At 41.2% G+C, this 15,064-nt stretch overlaps 2 protein-coding genes across 5 annotated transcripts in view; both read right to left on the reverse strand.

Annotated features, from left to right (window-relative positions):
* Positions 1-6,476, reverse strand: part of rab11fip3 (RAB11 family interacting protein 3 (class II)) — a 55,867-nt gene extending 49,391 nt beyond the window's left edge. For 2 of the 3 annotated variants that reach the window (XM_035404714.1, XM_035404713.1), the window contains exon 1: positions 3,127-6,476. In XM_035404714.1, the coding sequence (XP_035260605.1) occupies positions 3,127-4,854 (1,728 nt within the window). In that variant the 5' untranslated portion in view covers positions 4,855-6,476. The remainder of the gene's footprint in view (positions 1-3,126) is intronic. The other variant, XM_035404715.1, reaches the window with a different exon arrangement.
* A 1,908-nt stretch (positions 6,477-8,384) lies between these two features.
* decr2 (2,4-dienoyl CoA reductase 2, peroxisomal) lies at positions 8,385-14,967 on the reverse strand. Of its 2 annotated transcripts, none has more exons than XM_035399280.1 (10): positions 14,880-14,967; positions 14,227-14,412; positions 12,408-12,476; positions 12,251-12,302; positions 11,882-12,017; positions 10,782-10,906; positions 10,465-10,558; positions 10,191-10,295; positions 9,740-9,928; positions 8,385-8,817 (listed from the first exon to the last, which is right to left on the reverse strand). In XM_035399280.1, exons 2-10 carry the CDS (start codon positions 14,325-14,327, stop codon positions 8,783-8,785), a joined length of 906 nt encoding a protein of 301 aa, XP_035255171.1. In that variant the 5' UTR covers positions 14,328-14,412; positions 14,880-14,967; the 3' UTR covers positions 8,385-8,782. The 2 variants fall into 2 exon arrangements, with proteins under 2 accessions (XP_035255171.1, XP_035255180.1); XM_035399289.1 differs by having other exon boundaries at positions 8,737-8,817; positions 9,687-9,928.
* Positions 14,968-15,064: the final 97 nt, after the last annotated feature.

Raw genomic sequence — 15,064 nt, forward strand, 5'->3', positions numbered from 1 at the left:
CCTCTTTTGTGGTCAGATGGCATCGTCGCCCGCACCTTGCGCAGAGCGCTCAGGAGAGACCGACCCCCGAGCGAATGTTGCATAAACAAACATGTGAACCGAGACGCCTGACATAGTGGAACAGCGCTATAATGAGTCCGCAGCAGGAAGGGGGGGGGGGGGGGGGGGGGGCGCAGAACTGGGAGGAAACGGTGAGGAAATTCCAGCACAGTGCAGCACTGTAGTCAAGCACAGTACACGGCTTGTGTCTGAGAGGGGCTTTTTCCTCGAGGAAACACAACACAGGAACATGGCCTGTGCCATTTCCAGCCCACCTCGAACGCCGTCATATGACACTGACAGAACGCTAAGCATCATGGTTAACTGCACCGAGGGAAGGGAAAACGACAGTGAGATGGTCGGAGTTTTAGTGGCGGAATTTAAACCATTCTGTGGCGAGGGAAACATTTGCGAGTATCATTTCACATCAAAGAGCAGCCAATCTAAGCATTTTTAAAGTATTACTTTATTACTATTATTATTCTGCATTACTGCAAGGTCTTTAAAACAATCATTTTGAATAGGGTATTCTTCTTGAGAGGCGCTGGAAGGAGAGTCCCCCTGCATAAAACCGCAAAAGCAAAGCACACCCTATCAGCCAGTAACAGCCTGTACAAGAATCGCAGCCTGAAAAAGAGAAAGAGTAGGTCGCATCAAAGACGTGATGCAACACCCACACGCGGTTCTCACTTATTCCACTGCCGCTTTGACTGAGCGGGCACAGACAATGACACAAACATTCCCCACCCAGTATGCTTCTACACAACGAAAATATGAATGTAAAGGAAGTGCTTCAGTTAACAATGAAATCAGGCCCTGCATTCAAATATTTTCAGCCCCTTTCAGGTTTCATGTCTGTTGCTAAAAAAGGAAATAGAACATTCTGCTTATTAAAGGTACCGTAAACAGGTCCGATGGGATATTGTCAAATGATGTAATAATGTTCTTTGTGCATTGAGCGTGCGTCAGAATAATCCAGTCTGGAAACAAAGTTCCTATAGAGCCAAATAAAGAGACAACTGCGGACTCACTGAGGTAGGTCACGTTCACACTGATAAACTCTATGTAGACCTTAAAATTCAATACCCATACAGCCAACTTATTTAGTGTAACCCAATCATGACCACAGAGTTTGTAATGCTCCTACTCAGCAGGGATTCATAACACAAATGCATGTTAATCCTCAGCACTGGGTTTGCTGGTAAATTTCTCCACATGGCCCCTACATAATCAGGGGAAATAATGCTTCACATTAACAGGACTACAATGTACTACACCGGTTTGTGACAATAACATTATTTCTTAAAAACAGCTTCAAGGCTGAATGAATTCAAACAGTGTGATTAAAAAAATAAAATCTGCATATCTTGTCCCCTGATTGCACCTTACCCTTGTCCTCGACACAGCACACCTGCACTAAATGGCAATATTTAACTTCAACTTGTCAACTTCATGCTGACAATAAAACATTACATTGGCAATATGTGTAGTGCAGTTTAACATAATATTAACAAAGGTAGCTAGCTGAAGTTGACAGCTTCCAGATGATTTTTTAATAGAAAAGCAAACAATTACATCTGTAAAAATGTCACAAATTCATTAAACCTAGTACATATTAAAATAATATATCAGTAAAAATTAGTAATAATTGCCAGGTAGACTTAAGACAATACTTCCCAGTCAACTAAAAGATCATTAAAGAAATAGCACATAAAGCAGTGCGACACAACCTAAAAACAGCAACCTAAAAGACAAAGCCAGGCCAACTAAAAAAAGCAGCCACCTTCCAGTCAGTCCCAATTGGGCGTGATGAATAAGTGATAGGGCTGATAGGATAGGTTCAGGTTTTGAGCTGAGTCTTTGGAGGTCATTCTTCAGAAATGGCATGAGTTGAAAAACAACTACTAAGGAGAATATACAGTACATTACCACTGTTTGGGAATAAAAGAACATGACAGACTGCATAGCAAAATAAACCAAAATTAACAAACCTTCGGCACACAATAATGGGCCTTCTCGGTCTCTGTTATAATAAAGCAAATGGTGCTTCGGCACTGTACACTGAATTCCATGTGCTCAGGTTTCTTTAGTGCCTTTGTGTTTAGTGGTAACACTACCCCACTGTTGCCCTCTCACTTTACAGGCAAAGGTGCCGGATGAAGTTAAAATAATACAACTAGGGCCTATATTCCCTAACCCGCTTCATCAGCACAATTTTGAGAGTTTTTTTTTTTTGCCCGAATACAGGCTTTATGCAAGTGTTGGGGCCTCCCATTGGGCGAACCTGGGCAGTCCGTGTACCATTTCTGAGACAGTGTGTGTTTATCCACTTTAATCTGTGCAATAACCATTCACCAAAAATGCGTTGTGCCCACAGCATATTGCACTCATCTCTCCCTTTTAGAGGAGACTACCATTTGCACTGGCTGGGGAAACACAAATATCGGTATTCTAATGGTTTCAATGACTTTCTCAGTTGGTGCAATGAGCCAGATTTGATTGGATTTCTTCTGGTGGAAACTAGTTTGCTGATCTCTTATTAGAAAGTAAAGAGCCGCTCTATTACAAGTTGACATAAGCCTTCGCTATGAAGTGTGGAAAGTAGTTAGATTTGATCAAATTAAATGCAGTGGAAATTACTGCTCAGGTATTGAGCAAGTGGAAACAGTCTTGGGTTTACAGCCTATGAAAAAGAAGTGTCGCAACTGCACTATTTCAGGCTAGGGGTCTTGAAGAACATGTCAAACCAATCACTGTGTAGCATTCATTTCAGCCAACTGCTGGAAAGGCTTCAGTAACAAAATACTACGGTTAAGCTCTTCAAGCTGCTTTAAACAAAACTAATTTTCAGGGCTTTTCAGCTAATAAGAGAACAATAATACTGTGATATTGTGGCCACCATTCAGACACATTATAGCCTACTACCTGTTCATGAAACTGAAATTGCCACTTAAAAGCCTAAATGGATTGGAATAAGTGCAATTGTTTCAAATTCTGTTGACACAACAATGGGGTCCTTGATTAAAAAGCAATTAAAACCTGCCAGGCACAGAAAGATGAGACGAAACTAACCAGAGGTAGTCTTACCTGTTCAGCTCCGTAGGCAGTGGCAAACTGCAGAAATTCCTCAATACGCACAAAACCATCACTGTCCTGGTCCAGGGCATTAAACACAGCCTTCAAAGAAGACAGATCGTCAACCCCTTCTGAAACACTGCCCCCCATTGGGAGTGAATTAGATGCCCCCACTTCCGACAGCAAGAGGCCTTCTGCAGTCTCTTCAGTCATCCACAGATTGCCAGAAGGCAAACCATCCAACTCCAGGGCTAGATCCTCAGGGCAGTCCTGAGTGTGAAGGACTGCATCCAGGTCAAGCTCTGCCTCTCCACTCCTTCCATTCAGCTCCAGACCAGGAAGTCCTTCCTGTAGGGTGCTCTCAGGGGGTTTTGGATCGGGTGTTTCCTTGTCGTGCATTGCATCAGCAGTCGGGCTGCTACTGCCAATCAGCTCTTTGTGTTCTTCTTGCCGGGCTGAACCCAGAAAAACTTTCTCCTCCATTAAATCTACTGAGAGAGCCCCATCCGAGCCCTGGCCTCTGAGCAGTTCATCCTGGTGTGCGGCGTCTCCATCAGGGCAGGATGCGCAGGCTTCGGGTTCCTCTAAATAACGCTGGTGCCCAGGGAGACAGAAGTCACCCTCACAGCACTGTTTCAAGGGCAAACTAAAGGTCAGAGCGTCCACAGGAATGTTCTCCGCGGTATCATCCACATGCGAGCTCAAGCACCCCTCTTCAGAGGTGTGCAAGGCATGATCTTCAAAGCTAAGGCTGCCACTGATGTCATTGCTGGCTCCATTCTGTACGAGTCTGGATCCTTCCTGAACATTCAGTGTCTGGCTGTAGGCAGCGGAGCTGCAGGTGTGGGAGGGGCTGCTCGGGTGGCTCTCAGGTGACCCTTCCAGGATAGCGTTACTCACTGTGAGCGGATCCCTCACCAGCTCTAAGAATAAACCTTTGTCCTCAGTCTCAGATGACAGCGTCTCTCCGCCTTGTGACACCTGACTGCGGCTGCTCTCCTCGTGGTGTGAGAGAAGAGATGGCTCCTCACTGACACCCTGTGGGCTAGCCCCACTGGGAAGTGGGGCAGAGGGTGAGGAAGAGGAGATGGAGGAAGAGGCAGGCTCTGAACACAAGAATTTTTCCAGCAGAGAGAAATTGGTCTTATTAGATTCTTCATTCCAGGCTAAAACCTGCAAAGGTGGAGGCGTATTATTGAAACTGAGATGTTCTCCAGGACTGTTGTGAATATTCATCAGTTCCATGGGTACTTTGTCTTGGAAATCTAGTTGCAAAAAGGATGAATTGTCTTTTTCAGCAATTACGCTGCCTGCCACGGTCTGGACAGGAGTAGAAACTCTAAAATCAATTTGTTCATTAGAACTGACCTGAAGATTGGGCGCATCAGCAGGTTCACCCTCGGTGAGCTGCAAGGGTGGAAAGGAGTGGTTCTCCCACTGCAGCACAGGGCACTCTGACCTTTCATTCCAGGACATGATCCGATCAGCATCGGAATACCTGGAGTTCCGTAAAAGGTTGTCCAGATTTAAGGCATTTTCCTGGAGAATCTCATCCAGGTTAAGTGACACCAGCTCCTTTCCAGTCTCTCGGAAATCCAAGCCCGACTCCAGACTTTCTTTGCTCCCCTTAGGCAAAGCAGCCACTTTATCAGGATCTAAAACTAGAAATCCTAAAGAGGGCTTCTGCTCCAATTCCCAGTCTGCATGCCCACCAGGGCTGGACAGCAGAAACTGGTCCATTTGCTTTTATGATTAACGTTGCTTAGTATCCTGAGACAATTTGAAATGTTATTAACTTGGAAAAGGCAAAGACTGAAAGCTATCCTTAGTATGCCTGAATATAAGTTGTTGTGATTCGACTTTCAACTGAAATTATCACTTCAAAAGTTGTTCAAAAGCATTCTCACGTTTCAGCAACGATTCAAGGAAAGTAGTCCAATATCTCAAATCCATTGCAGAAAGAATGACGCGGTTTTCCGAATTCTTATTTTTCCGCATTCAAATACCTTATTATGCGAGTTTATTTTCCTCTCGAAAACAGTAAAATGAGTTGCGTTTATGCTTATATTTTCCATTAGTATTAGAAAATGCCAGTAAGCAACATTATTAGCTGCTCATTATGGTATGAAAAAAATGTAGCGAATACAATTCATTTTGTTCGGCGTGTTTTCCATGGGCTATATTCATAAAACTATTTAACAGACCAATTCATGTCCTGGTAACCTCGCCAAAAAAGGTAAATTGCATTGTTTTCATTCGTTACTGATCATTGATAACACATGAAAGCCTCAACACCTGACTGAATCTTTCCAGTTGGCAAGAAAGCTGAGCCGAACAGCCCTGATGGTTGCTAAGCACCACCTGAGTGATATGTAAACCCAACAGTCGTAGCCTGTGTCAGTTGACGTAGGCTAAATTTTCGGTGCAGTTTCTGAAATCACACTGATGAATCTAGCCGCTAGATAGTTCATGTGCTAGCTAGCTATCAATACCTAATTCAAACATTCTGGCAGTACAGCCCCCTCCCCTTCCCCCCACGCCAAAGACGAAACATACCATGCGAAAACTAGCTAGACAGCTTGTCAGTCCTCGCCTGCCGTATCTTGTAAATATGTAGACTAATTCAACCACATAACGTTATCAACGAAATATAGTTAACGTTGCTATCTAGACAGTTTGCTAGTCTAGCTTTATAACAAATTACCTAACGTTAGCTAATAACCAACCCCTGGCGGCACAGTAAAATATCTGGCATTCAAATCCACTTACACCTATGTAAAACGTGAATAACGCAACAATCACGCGATTACCTGTATAGCTAGCTTGCTAATTACCTAACGCGGTGGTGAAAGCTAGACTGATATTAGTTCCATACAAGCTAGACATTCACTGATAGTTATCGATAGATACAAGTATCCCGAAAATGACACGAACTTAGCTAGGTAATATTTAACTTGTCCAGCTTCCGTCTGTTTTTACTTTCTCCTCATTTAACAGGGGAACAGAAACGGCCTTCTCTGCGGTTCTCTTCTCAGTCTTCTTTCTGTTTATTTTCACGAGAATTCTGTTTGTCCCACTCAACCCTTTTCCCAAAGCGTCCGCAGACTCAGAAGACATCAGTGGGCCACCTGTATAAGAGGCTATATCTTACGATGTTTTCTTCAAGCCAGCTGTAATCCTTTCACGGTCGTGGGTAAGTCTTTCGAAAATGACCATCAGCGTGAAAGTACGAGTAATACAGTTCAGCTAGTTAGCGCGTAAGCTAGCTAGATTCCCAGTGTTGGTTCCGACCACACATCCATCGCTCTTTCTTGCTCTCATCAGCAGCTGCCCTGTTACCAACCGCATTCACAGCTACGTCACGAGACCTAGAGTACGCAGGCGCAATGAGCACGCCGCAGTGTGTCAACAGACCGAACACCGTGGCATAAGGGGAGGCAACTACATTATTATATGGAATTTTTCTCCGATTTTGTCGATAAATATAAATTAAGAAGGGTACATATTAAGGTTTCTTGCCGGCTATTGTTATTATGGCACTTGTCGTAATAGACGATGCCAGAAACCCACTAATTACTGGTGAGTTACGTTTAAGCAAAAACAGCAGTCAATAATAAAGAAGTTGTGCTGAATTGAATTTGTTTACAAATTATATGTAATGTGGACTCCCCCAAATAACCCCGTATTACCTGTTGGTACAGTATTTTGTACAGTAGTGCCCCCATGTGGCGATTCCTGGTAGTTGAGCTGGCTTTCCCGTAAATTATTTTCCTTGAAAGTACTACATACAGACCCCTCCATAACGTTCGGGACAAAGACGTATTTTTCTTTTCTTTATTTGGCTTTGTACATAATTTAAGATTTGTAATTAAATTCACCCGTGGTTAAAAGGCAGATTCTCAGCTTTCATTAAATTATATTTATTTCAGGACACCAATATGTTCAGAACAAATGATGTAACAGTTGTTTCTGATTAGTTAGGTGTGTTCAATAGCTTCCTTAGAGCAGGTATTAGAGAGCTTTCAGCATATAGTCTTGATTCTAGGCTTTTGGTTGCCTTTGGAATCTGTTATTGGCATTTGTCAACGAGGACCTTAGTTGTGGCAATGAAAGTCAAGGATATCATTGTGAGGCTGAGAAATAATAATAAAACAGTCAGAGACTTAGGCCAAACCTTAGGCTTTCCAAAGTCAACTGTTTAGAACATCATTAAAATGAAAGAGCACTGATGAGATTAGTAAGTCCAAAGGACCTGGAAGACCTCTACAGTTGGATGATTGAAGAATTCTCACCATAATGAAGAAAAACCCCAAACACCTGTCTGACAGATCAGACACACTCTCTCAGAGGGAAGTGTGGATGTGTCAGTGACTGCTGTCTGCAGAAGACTTCATGAATAGAGCTACAGTGGCTACACTGCAAGATACAAACCATTAGTTAAATGATGATGGCCAGGTTACATTTGCTAAAGACCCTGCAGAGTTCTGGAAAAAGATCTTGTAGACAGAAACTTAAGGCAACTAGCTCCCGAAACAAGCAGGAGCTGAAGATGCCTGACGTACAGGCCTGGCAGAGCATCACCAAAGATACTCAGCACCCGGTGAGGTCTATTGGTCATAGACTTCAAGCAGTCATTGTATGTAAAGGATATGTGGCAAAGTACTAAACATAACTACTTTCTTTTACATAAAATATGTCCCAAACATTGTGGTGCCCTGAAATAGATGGGCAATGTATAAAAGCAATTTCTACACATAGAAACCAAAATGTATAAAAAGATATGTTTGAATAAAAGCTGAATGTGTGAATTGTTTAATTACAAATCTAGAATTGTGGAGTACAAAGCCAAATCAAGAAATGTCTTTGTCCCAAACATTATGGAGGGCACTGTAAGTATTGAAACATGATTCTTTTATTGAAAGTCTACTGTAGTTTCACTCGTAAGATCTTCAAAATAAATGCCAGGCGATGCTTTAGATGGGACTCTCATGTCCAGACAGATAACTATCAGCACTGTGCAAATACATCTTTATAGTTCAAAATACATCAAATAGTGGAGAATTCATGAACATGATAGTTCAATTTTACCCACTATTTTGAAAATAACTGTAATTTTTTTTTCCTCATAAACAAATTTCACTATTCTTGAATTATTCAACTTTAATAATAATAATAATAACAATAATAATAATAATAATAATAATATTGTTATGTTAATTAATAATGGTAAGATAACCAAAGGAAAATTGATGTAAAAAGGCACAAACACAGAAGGTTAGATATTTTATTCAGGGAATTAAGACTCAACGTTTTGCATGCTGTAAATCTAAACCGAAAATGAAGTCCAAGCCAAAAAAGGTACCTCATACATATCAGAAAATGTAACTGTTTGATCTTGGAGGTATTCAAGAAAGATTCTTCCACTTACATGTTGCAATTTAGCAACAAAATTACTTTTAAAAGTGATATTGAGAACATTTCTGATGCTAAAGACAATAAAATCGTTACAATAAACCGTCTGGTGCCAAGATGTTCTCTGTGTGTGTTCTCTTTCTCTCACTCTCTCCCAGTCCCGTTCTACTTATTTTTGGAAGCTTAAAGTATTGGGAAACAGAAGCATCCATTTGATGTTGCAAAGGATTTAGTTAGTGTAACTTTCTTTAGTCTTTTACTTGTCTTTCTTCAGTGTAGATGACCAGTAATCTAAAACAAAACAAGTGACAACATTTCATCAGGAGACAAAAAGTACTATTCTGTGTATTACACATTATTATAAAACAAAATTACGACACAGTAAATAAGGTTATACTTGCCACTGTAGTTTAAATGGCAGCATCTACGAACATTGCATGTACAAGCAAAAGGTCCGTAAGAAGGAGTTAAGAAGGAAAAATGGAACATGACTATAATGTAGTGAACTGTAGCTCTGGCCAAAATAATCAATTATAGTCATCATACCATTACCACCTGTATAAAAACTATTTACATTCCTTCAAACATTACCAAATATTGAACAAAGACTTAGTCACTCACAACTGAATGTTTACTAAACAAACCTGTAATATATTATAATGCCATAAAAGTTTAATCTTTTTAGTCTTATTTTGGAATATTTATTCTAAGCAGGGTATATAGGGCTACATAAGATTAATTTCTTCCAAATACATGAATGTCAGTTTGAAAAATATTATACATGCACATATCCACAAATGACAGAGATCCATTAACACATTATTTTAAATACACCATACTATCAATACATCTTCAGCATACTAGAGTGATGGGAATGCCAACAGACCTGACAACTGTCATAGCTTTGTCTTTGATCTTTAAAATCTAATTAAATGAATCAAAACCAGATTAGTCATTTTATCCCAAATCTGTCCCTTTAAGCACAGTTTCAGTAAAACACGCAAAAGAGGTAAAGTTGGGGGTTGGGATAGGGGTACACCGCAACATTGTCTATACGGTGGTCTATTACCCAGCCCACTCATGGCTTAAACAACATCTCCACAACGACCTCCTTTCCCTGCCGTGCCTTGGCCCAATCTCTACTTCCTTCTCCTACACACCTGGGATGGCCGAGTTGAGAGTCAGAGTTTAGCAGATTGGGAGAAGGCTATACCCAGGAGTGCAGGCAGGTTGTTCGCAGAGGTGAGCCAGCTGCCCCCGTCCGCCACCAGGCAGGCACCAGTCACGTACGAGGATGCCCGGCTGGCCAGGAACAGCACCCCGTGGGCCACCTCAGTCTTGTTCCCGGCCCGCTGCAGCGGGATGGTCTGGAAAGCACTGCTGGTCTCCACCCCCATTCCACCTGAGATTGATGGACAGGGGGAAGAGGGTAGCGGAAAGGATGTGGAGGGGTGCAGATGTAAAAGAGGGGTGTGCAGATAAAAAAAACATTAAAAATAAAAATCAGAAGGGCAAAGCAGAGACAGTGGAAACAGACTGAAGGCGGGATGGAGAAAACGACCAAACTGATGGGAGAAATTTTCCAAAGTAATTTCCTCATCCGATTGGTAGATCTGTTCTTCACACTGTTCGGGGGACCACTATCATGCACAACCTCCATTTACCCAGGCGGCGGAATCCCTCTGTGCCTGAGATTGGACCAGGTGCCAATGTGTTGAGCCTAACACCGCTTGGTCCCCATTCTACTGCAAGGTGTCTAGTCATGGCATCTGTGTCAGAGAGACAGGCAAGGCATGAGAGCAGGAAGCACGGAGAGAGAAAGAGAGCAAGAGCACAAAAGTAAGGAGAGAAAGAAACATTATCAGTCCACTATGCAAACTACGAAAAAATGCATTTCATGTGTAAAATGATCCATGGATGGCTAAACCCACTCCTCACCATTGGCAGCCTTTGCAGACCCAGCATGCACCTGGAGAGCTTGGCCCTTGTAGCCCAGAGTTGCTGAGATGTTTACAATGGAGCCACCATGATCCTGGATAATCAGACACATATACAAGGCTGTTACTAGATGCATTTGATAAAACCAATTAAAAAAACTCCTTTATGATTTTTATTTTCTGATTATTGTTGACACGTTAAAATGTGAAGATTACAAAAAATAATTCTGTTTGAATACTCATTCTAATACTGTTTTACATGTGAAGGACAACATAGAGGGTTGCCTCACATTTATAGCAAGCATCACTGTACTCTACCTTGAACCACCTTTCATAGACCACCTTGCTTGTGTTGAATGTGCCCATGGTGTCAATTTCCATCACCGTCTTAAAGGCATTGAAGGACAGGGAAGTGGCAGGGCACAGGAAGTTACCTGCAGCATCTAATGAAAAAAACACAGATCTGAAAATAGCTTTTCAGTGCTTCCTGATGACACATTTCTCAACAGAATCACTCTTCATGCAAGATTACATTACAGAGCAACTTACACAACTTTTACATTTCATCCATTTATACAGCTGGATATATACTGAAGCAATTCAGGTTAAGCACCTTGCTCAAGAACCAGTGACCTTTAGGTTACAAGACCAGTTCCTTACCCATTATACTATACTGCCACCCCAAGATCAAAGAAGCCCAGGAAGGCAAGTGCAAGGACAAACAAAATGACATTAATATTAGGGAACATATGCAATCCATCTAAATGATGAGCAAGCTCGTCGGAAGTAAACGTCAAAGGAATTGTTTTTTGAACATGGTGGAAGGCAAGGCATTTCTAATGTTGGCCTTCAGCACACTGATGCCATGATCCTGGCAAACAGTCAAATCTTAAAGAGCAGACAGCCATGTCTGAAATGATAAGAGTTATGATACAGAAATATTCAGAACATGAACATGAACAACCACCCATCTATGTAAAACTCCCATACTTCCACCTTTTTCTAAGCAATAGAAAGCAGTGCAATCAAGAGTTTGAGAACTGATATCTGTAAGTCAAAGCAACTATCACCAACTTCATGAGTAAGGATTTAAACACATGATAAAGTCCATTCAGCCACTGAGATAATGTTTAAAGAAGGCAATTTAGTTAACCCTATCCTTCCAAAGTTCCACTCAAGTTCCATTCCAGTGAAAAACAAACTATTATGTCCTTTCTGTGCAGTAAATCAATTCCAAACAGCTCCAGCAAATGTAAGGATTTTCTAGAAGAAATCCCTATGTCACCACAGTCTTAAAGTAATTTCAAGCAAATCATAAAAAGCTCTTTGCTTTTTTGCTGAAGTTTCACAAGGCATGCATTCAGAGATGAAATGTGCTCTCCTATGGTGTGGTGTGTAAGCTACGTGGAGGTACAGACTATTAATGAGGATGTCAATTCTTCCAAACTCTTTCAATGCCTCCTCGACAGCTGCGGAAATGGTTTCTGGCTGTCGGACGTCCATGCGCAGAGCCAGGCAGCGCCGCCCAGTGGCAGAACTTAACTTCTCAGCCGCCTGTCAGGTAAAAAATGTGTCAATTCGCTTGAATAACACAATATGCAAATTCAACGTGTAAAACACATCTTTAAAACTGAAACCAGAGTCCAGGTTAATGCTACTGAACTGTAATCTGAAACTAGAAATTGAGAATCAAAATTCTTATTATGACCTCATGTTTTATCCAACTTTTCTACTCTGAGATATCATCTCTCTGATTGAATGAATAATTAATCAGTAAGCCTTGAGACCTCAGTGAGCCTCTCCAGATTCCTGCTGCCAATCACTGTGTCACAGCCATGCCTGAAAGGGTAATGAGTATGGTGAGGCAGGTACAGTTACAATTTACACACATGCATGTTTAAAGTGGGTGCAAAGGTAGAATCCTGGATTAGAAAGTGTTATTACCTCATTAGCACTTCTGAAATTCGGAATCCAATTCCAGATCCACCGCCAGTTATGAAGGCAACATGGTCTCTGAAACCGAAATTTATCTTGTATTTATTCTGAATTCAAAAATCATAGCTACAGTCCCCTCAGAAGTATTAGAACAGCAAGGTCAATTCCTTTGTTTTTGCTATACACTGAAGAAAATTGAGTTTGAGGTCAAAAGATGTACATGAGATGACAGATCCAAATTTCAGCTTTTATTTCCTGGTATTTTTATCTAGATTTGTTAAACAACTTAGAACATATCACCTTTTGTATCAGACAACCCAATTTTTAGGTGAGCAAAAGTATTGGAACATGTGACTGACAGGTGTTTCTTGTTGCCCCGATATGTCCTGTTAGATTGATTGGTTAAACAATAAATAGTTCTGAATATCTACTCTTGGTTTTAGCCTTGGGTTTTGCCTGTGAAAACTGCACTTGTGTTATAAAAGATAAACTAAAATGAAGACCAGAGAGCTGTCTTTGGGAGAAAAGCAAGCTTAGAAAAGAGGGGAAATCGATCAGAGCCATTGCACAAGCATTGGGGATACGACAACTTGGAATGTCCTGAAAAAGAAAGAAACCGCTGGTGTACTGAGAAACAGATATCGAACAGGTCGACCAAAGAAAACAACAGCAGTTGATGACAGAAACATTGTGAAAGCTGTGAAGAAAAACCTCAAAACATCAGTCAGTGACATCACAAACAATCTCCACAGGACAGGGGTGAAGGTATCTCAATCAACCGTTTAAAGAAGACTTAGAGAGCAGCAATATAGAGGCTATACCACAAGATGCAAACCACACATCAGTAGTAAGAATGGGAAGACGAGATTACAATTTGCAAAGTAGTACAGAGATGAGCCACAAAAGTTCTGGAACAAAGTTTTATGGACTGATGAGACCAAGATTAACCTCTACCAAAGTGATGGAAAGGCCAAAGTGTGGAGAAAGAACGGATCTGCTCATGATCCAAAACATATAAGCTCATCTGTGAAGCACGGTGGAGGAAATGGCTTGGGCTTGCATGGCTGCTTCTGGAGTGGGCTCACTAATCTTTATTGATGATGTAACTCATGATGGTAGCAGCAGGATGAATTCAGAAGTCTACAAAAACATTCTGTCTGCCAATTTACGGAGAAATGCGTCCAAACTAATTGGGAGGAACTTCATCATGCAGCAAGACAATGACCCAAAACACACTGCCAACACAACAAAGGATTTCATTAGGGAGAAAAAGTGGAAGGTTTTAGACTGGCCAAGTCAATCACCAGACCTTAACCCAATTGAGCATGCATTTCACCTCCTGAAGAGGAGATTGAAGGGAAAAACCCCCCTGAAACAAACAACAGCTGAAAGAGGCTGCAGTAAAAGCCTGGAAAAGCATCACAAAAGAAGAATGCAACAGTTTGGTGATGTCAATGGGTCGCAGGCTTGATGTAGTTATTGCAAGCAAGAGATATGCTACCAAATATTAAGTGTTATTTGCTTTCATTTACTTAAATACTCTCTGTTCCAATACTTTTGCTCACCTAAAAATTGAGTGGTCTGATACCAAAGGTGCTATGTTCTAAGTAGTTTAACACATCTAGGTGTAAATACCAGAAAATAAAAGCTGAAATTCTGAACTGTTGTCTCATGTTCATCTTTTTATCTCAATCCCAAATGTATTCAGTGTATTGCAAAAACAAAGGAATTGGCCTTGCTGTTCCAATACTTTTGGAGGGGACTGTATATACATTTTTGACAGACACTGCACACAGACAGAGTAAATGTGCAGCGATTTTTTACTTACTTAAGCAAGTCTGGGCTGTAAATGTAAGTGTAGGTGGTCATACAGTCATCTGTTTCCACGTCTTCGGGCAACTCAGATATCTTCGTGTGTTCCTCTGCCATCCTTGCGCTGCTGCCCAGCAGACCAATATGCAGCTATAGTTCAATGGGTCTTTGTTTGGACACACTCGCGCTCCAGTTAGAGAAACTGTAAAAGAACATTATACGTAGCATATCATCTAACCACCTGCATAAAACGTTTGTACTTTTTGATGTCTTACATAAAATGTAGCAAGCCAAATAAAAATACACTAGCTGAATGTAAGTTTTGCTAAAGTTAGATTTTAGCCAATGAGCAGTGAAATATTGTGCTGCATTTCAGGATCTAGTTCCATGCATAAAAATATGGTCAATGGCCACAGACATATCTTGTAGTAGATGGATGACAACCTAGCTAACAGTGATTGGTGTGATTTGAGTAACTAGTGACAGCTATCGATACCTTGCTCGATAACAGAAGGCAGAAAACAGAAGTAAACGCAAAAATAACATGCAACCGCATCAAAGTAACCCAGAATTAAATAGCTACAGCTTGCAAAACAAGAACTTAAATATTCAGAAAATGTTTAAAAACTACACAGACGACCTCATTTTGCAAACTAACAATGTACTCACCTTGTTATCGCCAAAGAACTTCGGTCTTCAAGATTTTCTATATTTGAATCCCTAGTGCATGTTGGGAAATGTAGTGCGAATGAACAATTCCGTTCGTGCATTGTGGGCGTTGTAGTTGTCTACAGTCACCGACAATAACTCCGAAGAGGCAAAGTCTCTGATAACACTGCAATAACATGCTCCTT

The sequence above is a fragment of the Anguilla anguilla genome, chromosome 2, assembly GCF_013347855.1.
Source record: "Anguilla anguilla isolate fAngAng1 chromosome 2, fAngAng1.pri, whole genome shotgun sequence".
Taxonomy (NCBI): Eukaryota; Metazoa; Chordata; class Actinopteri; order Anguilliformes; family Anguillidae; genus Anguilla; species Anguilla anguilla.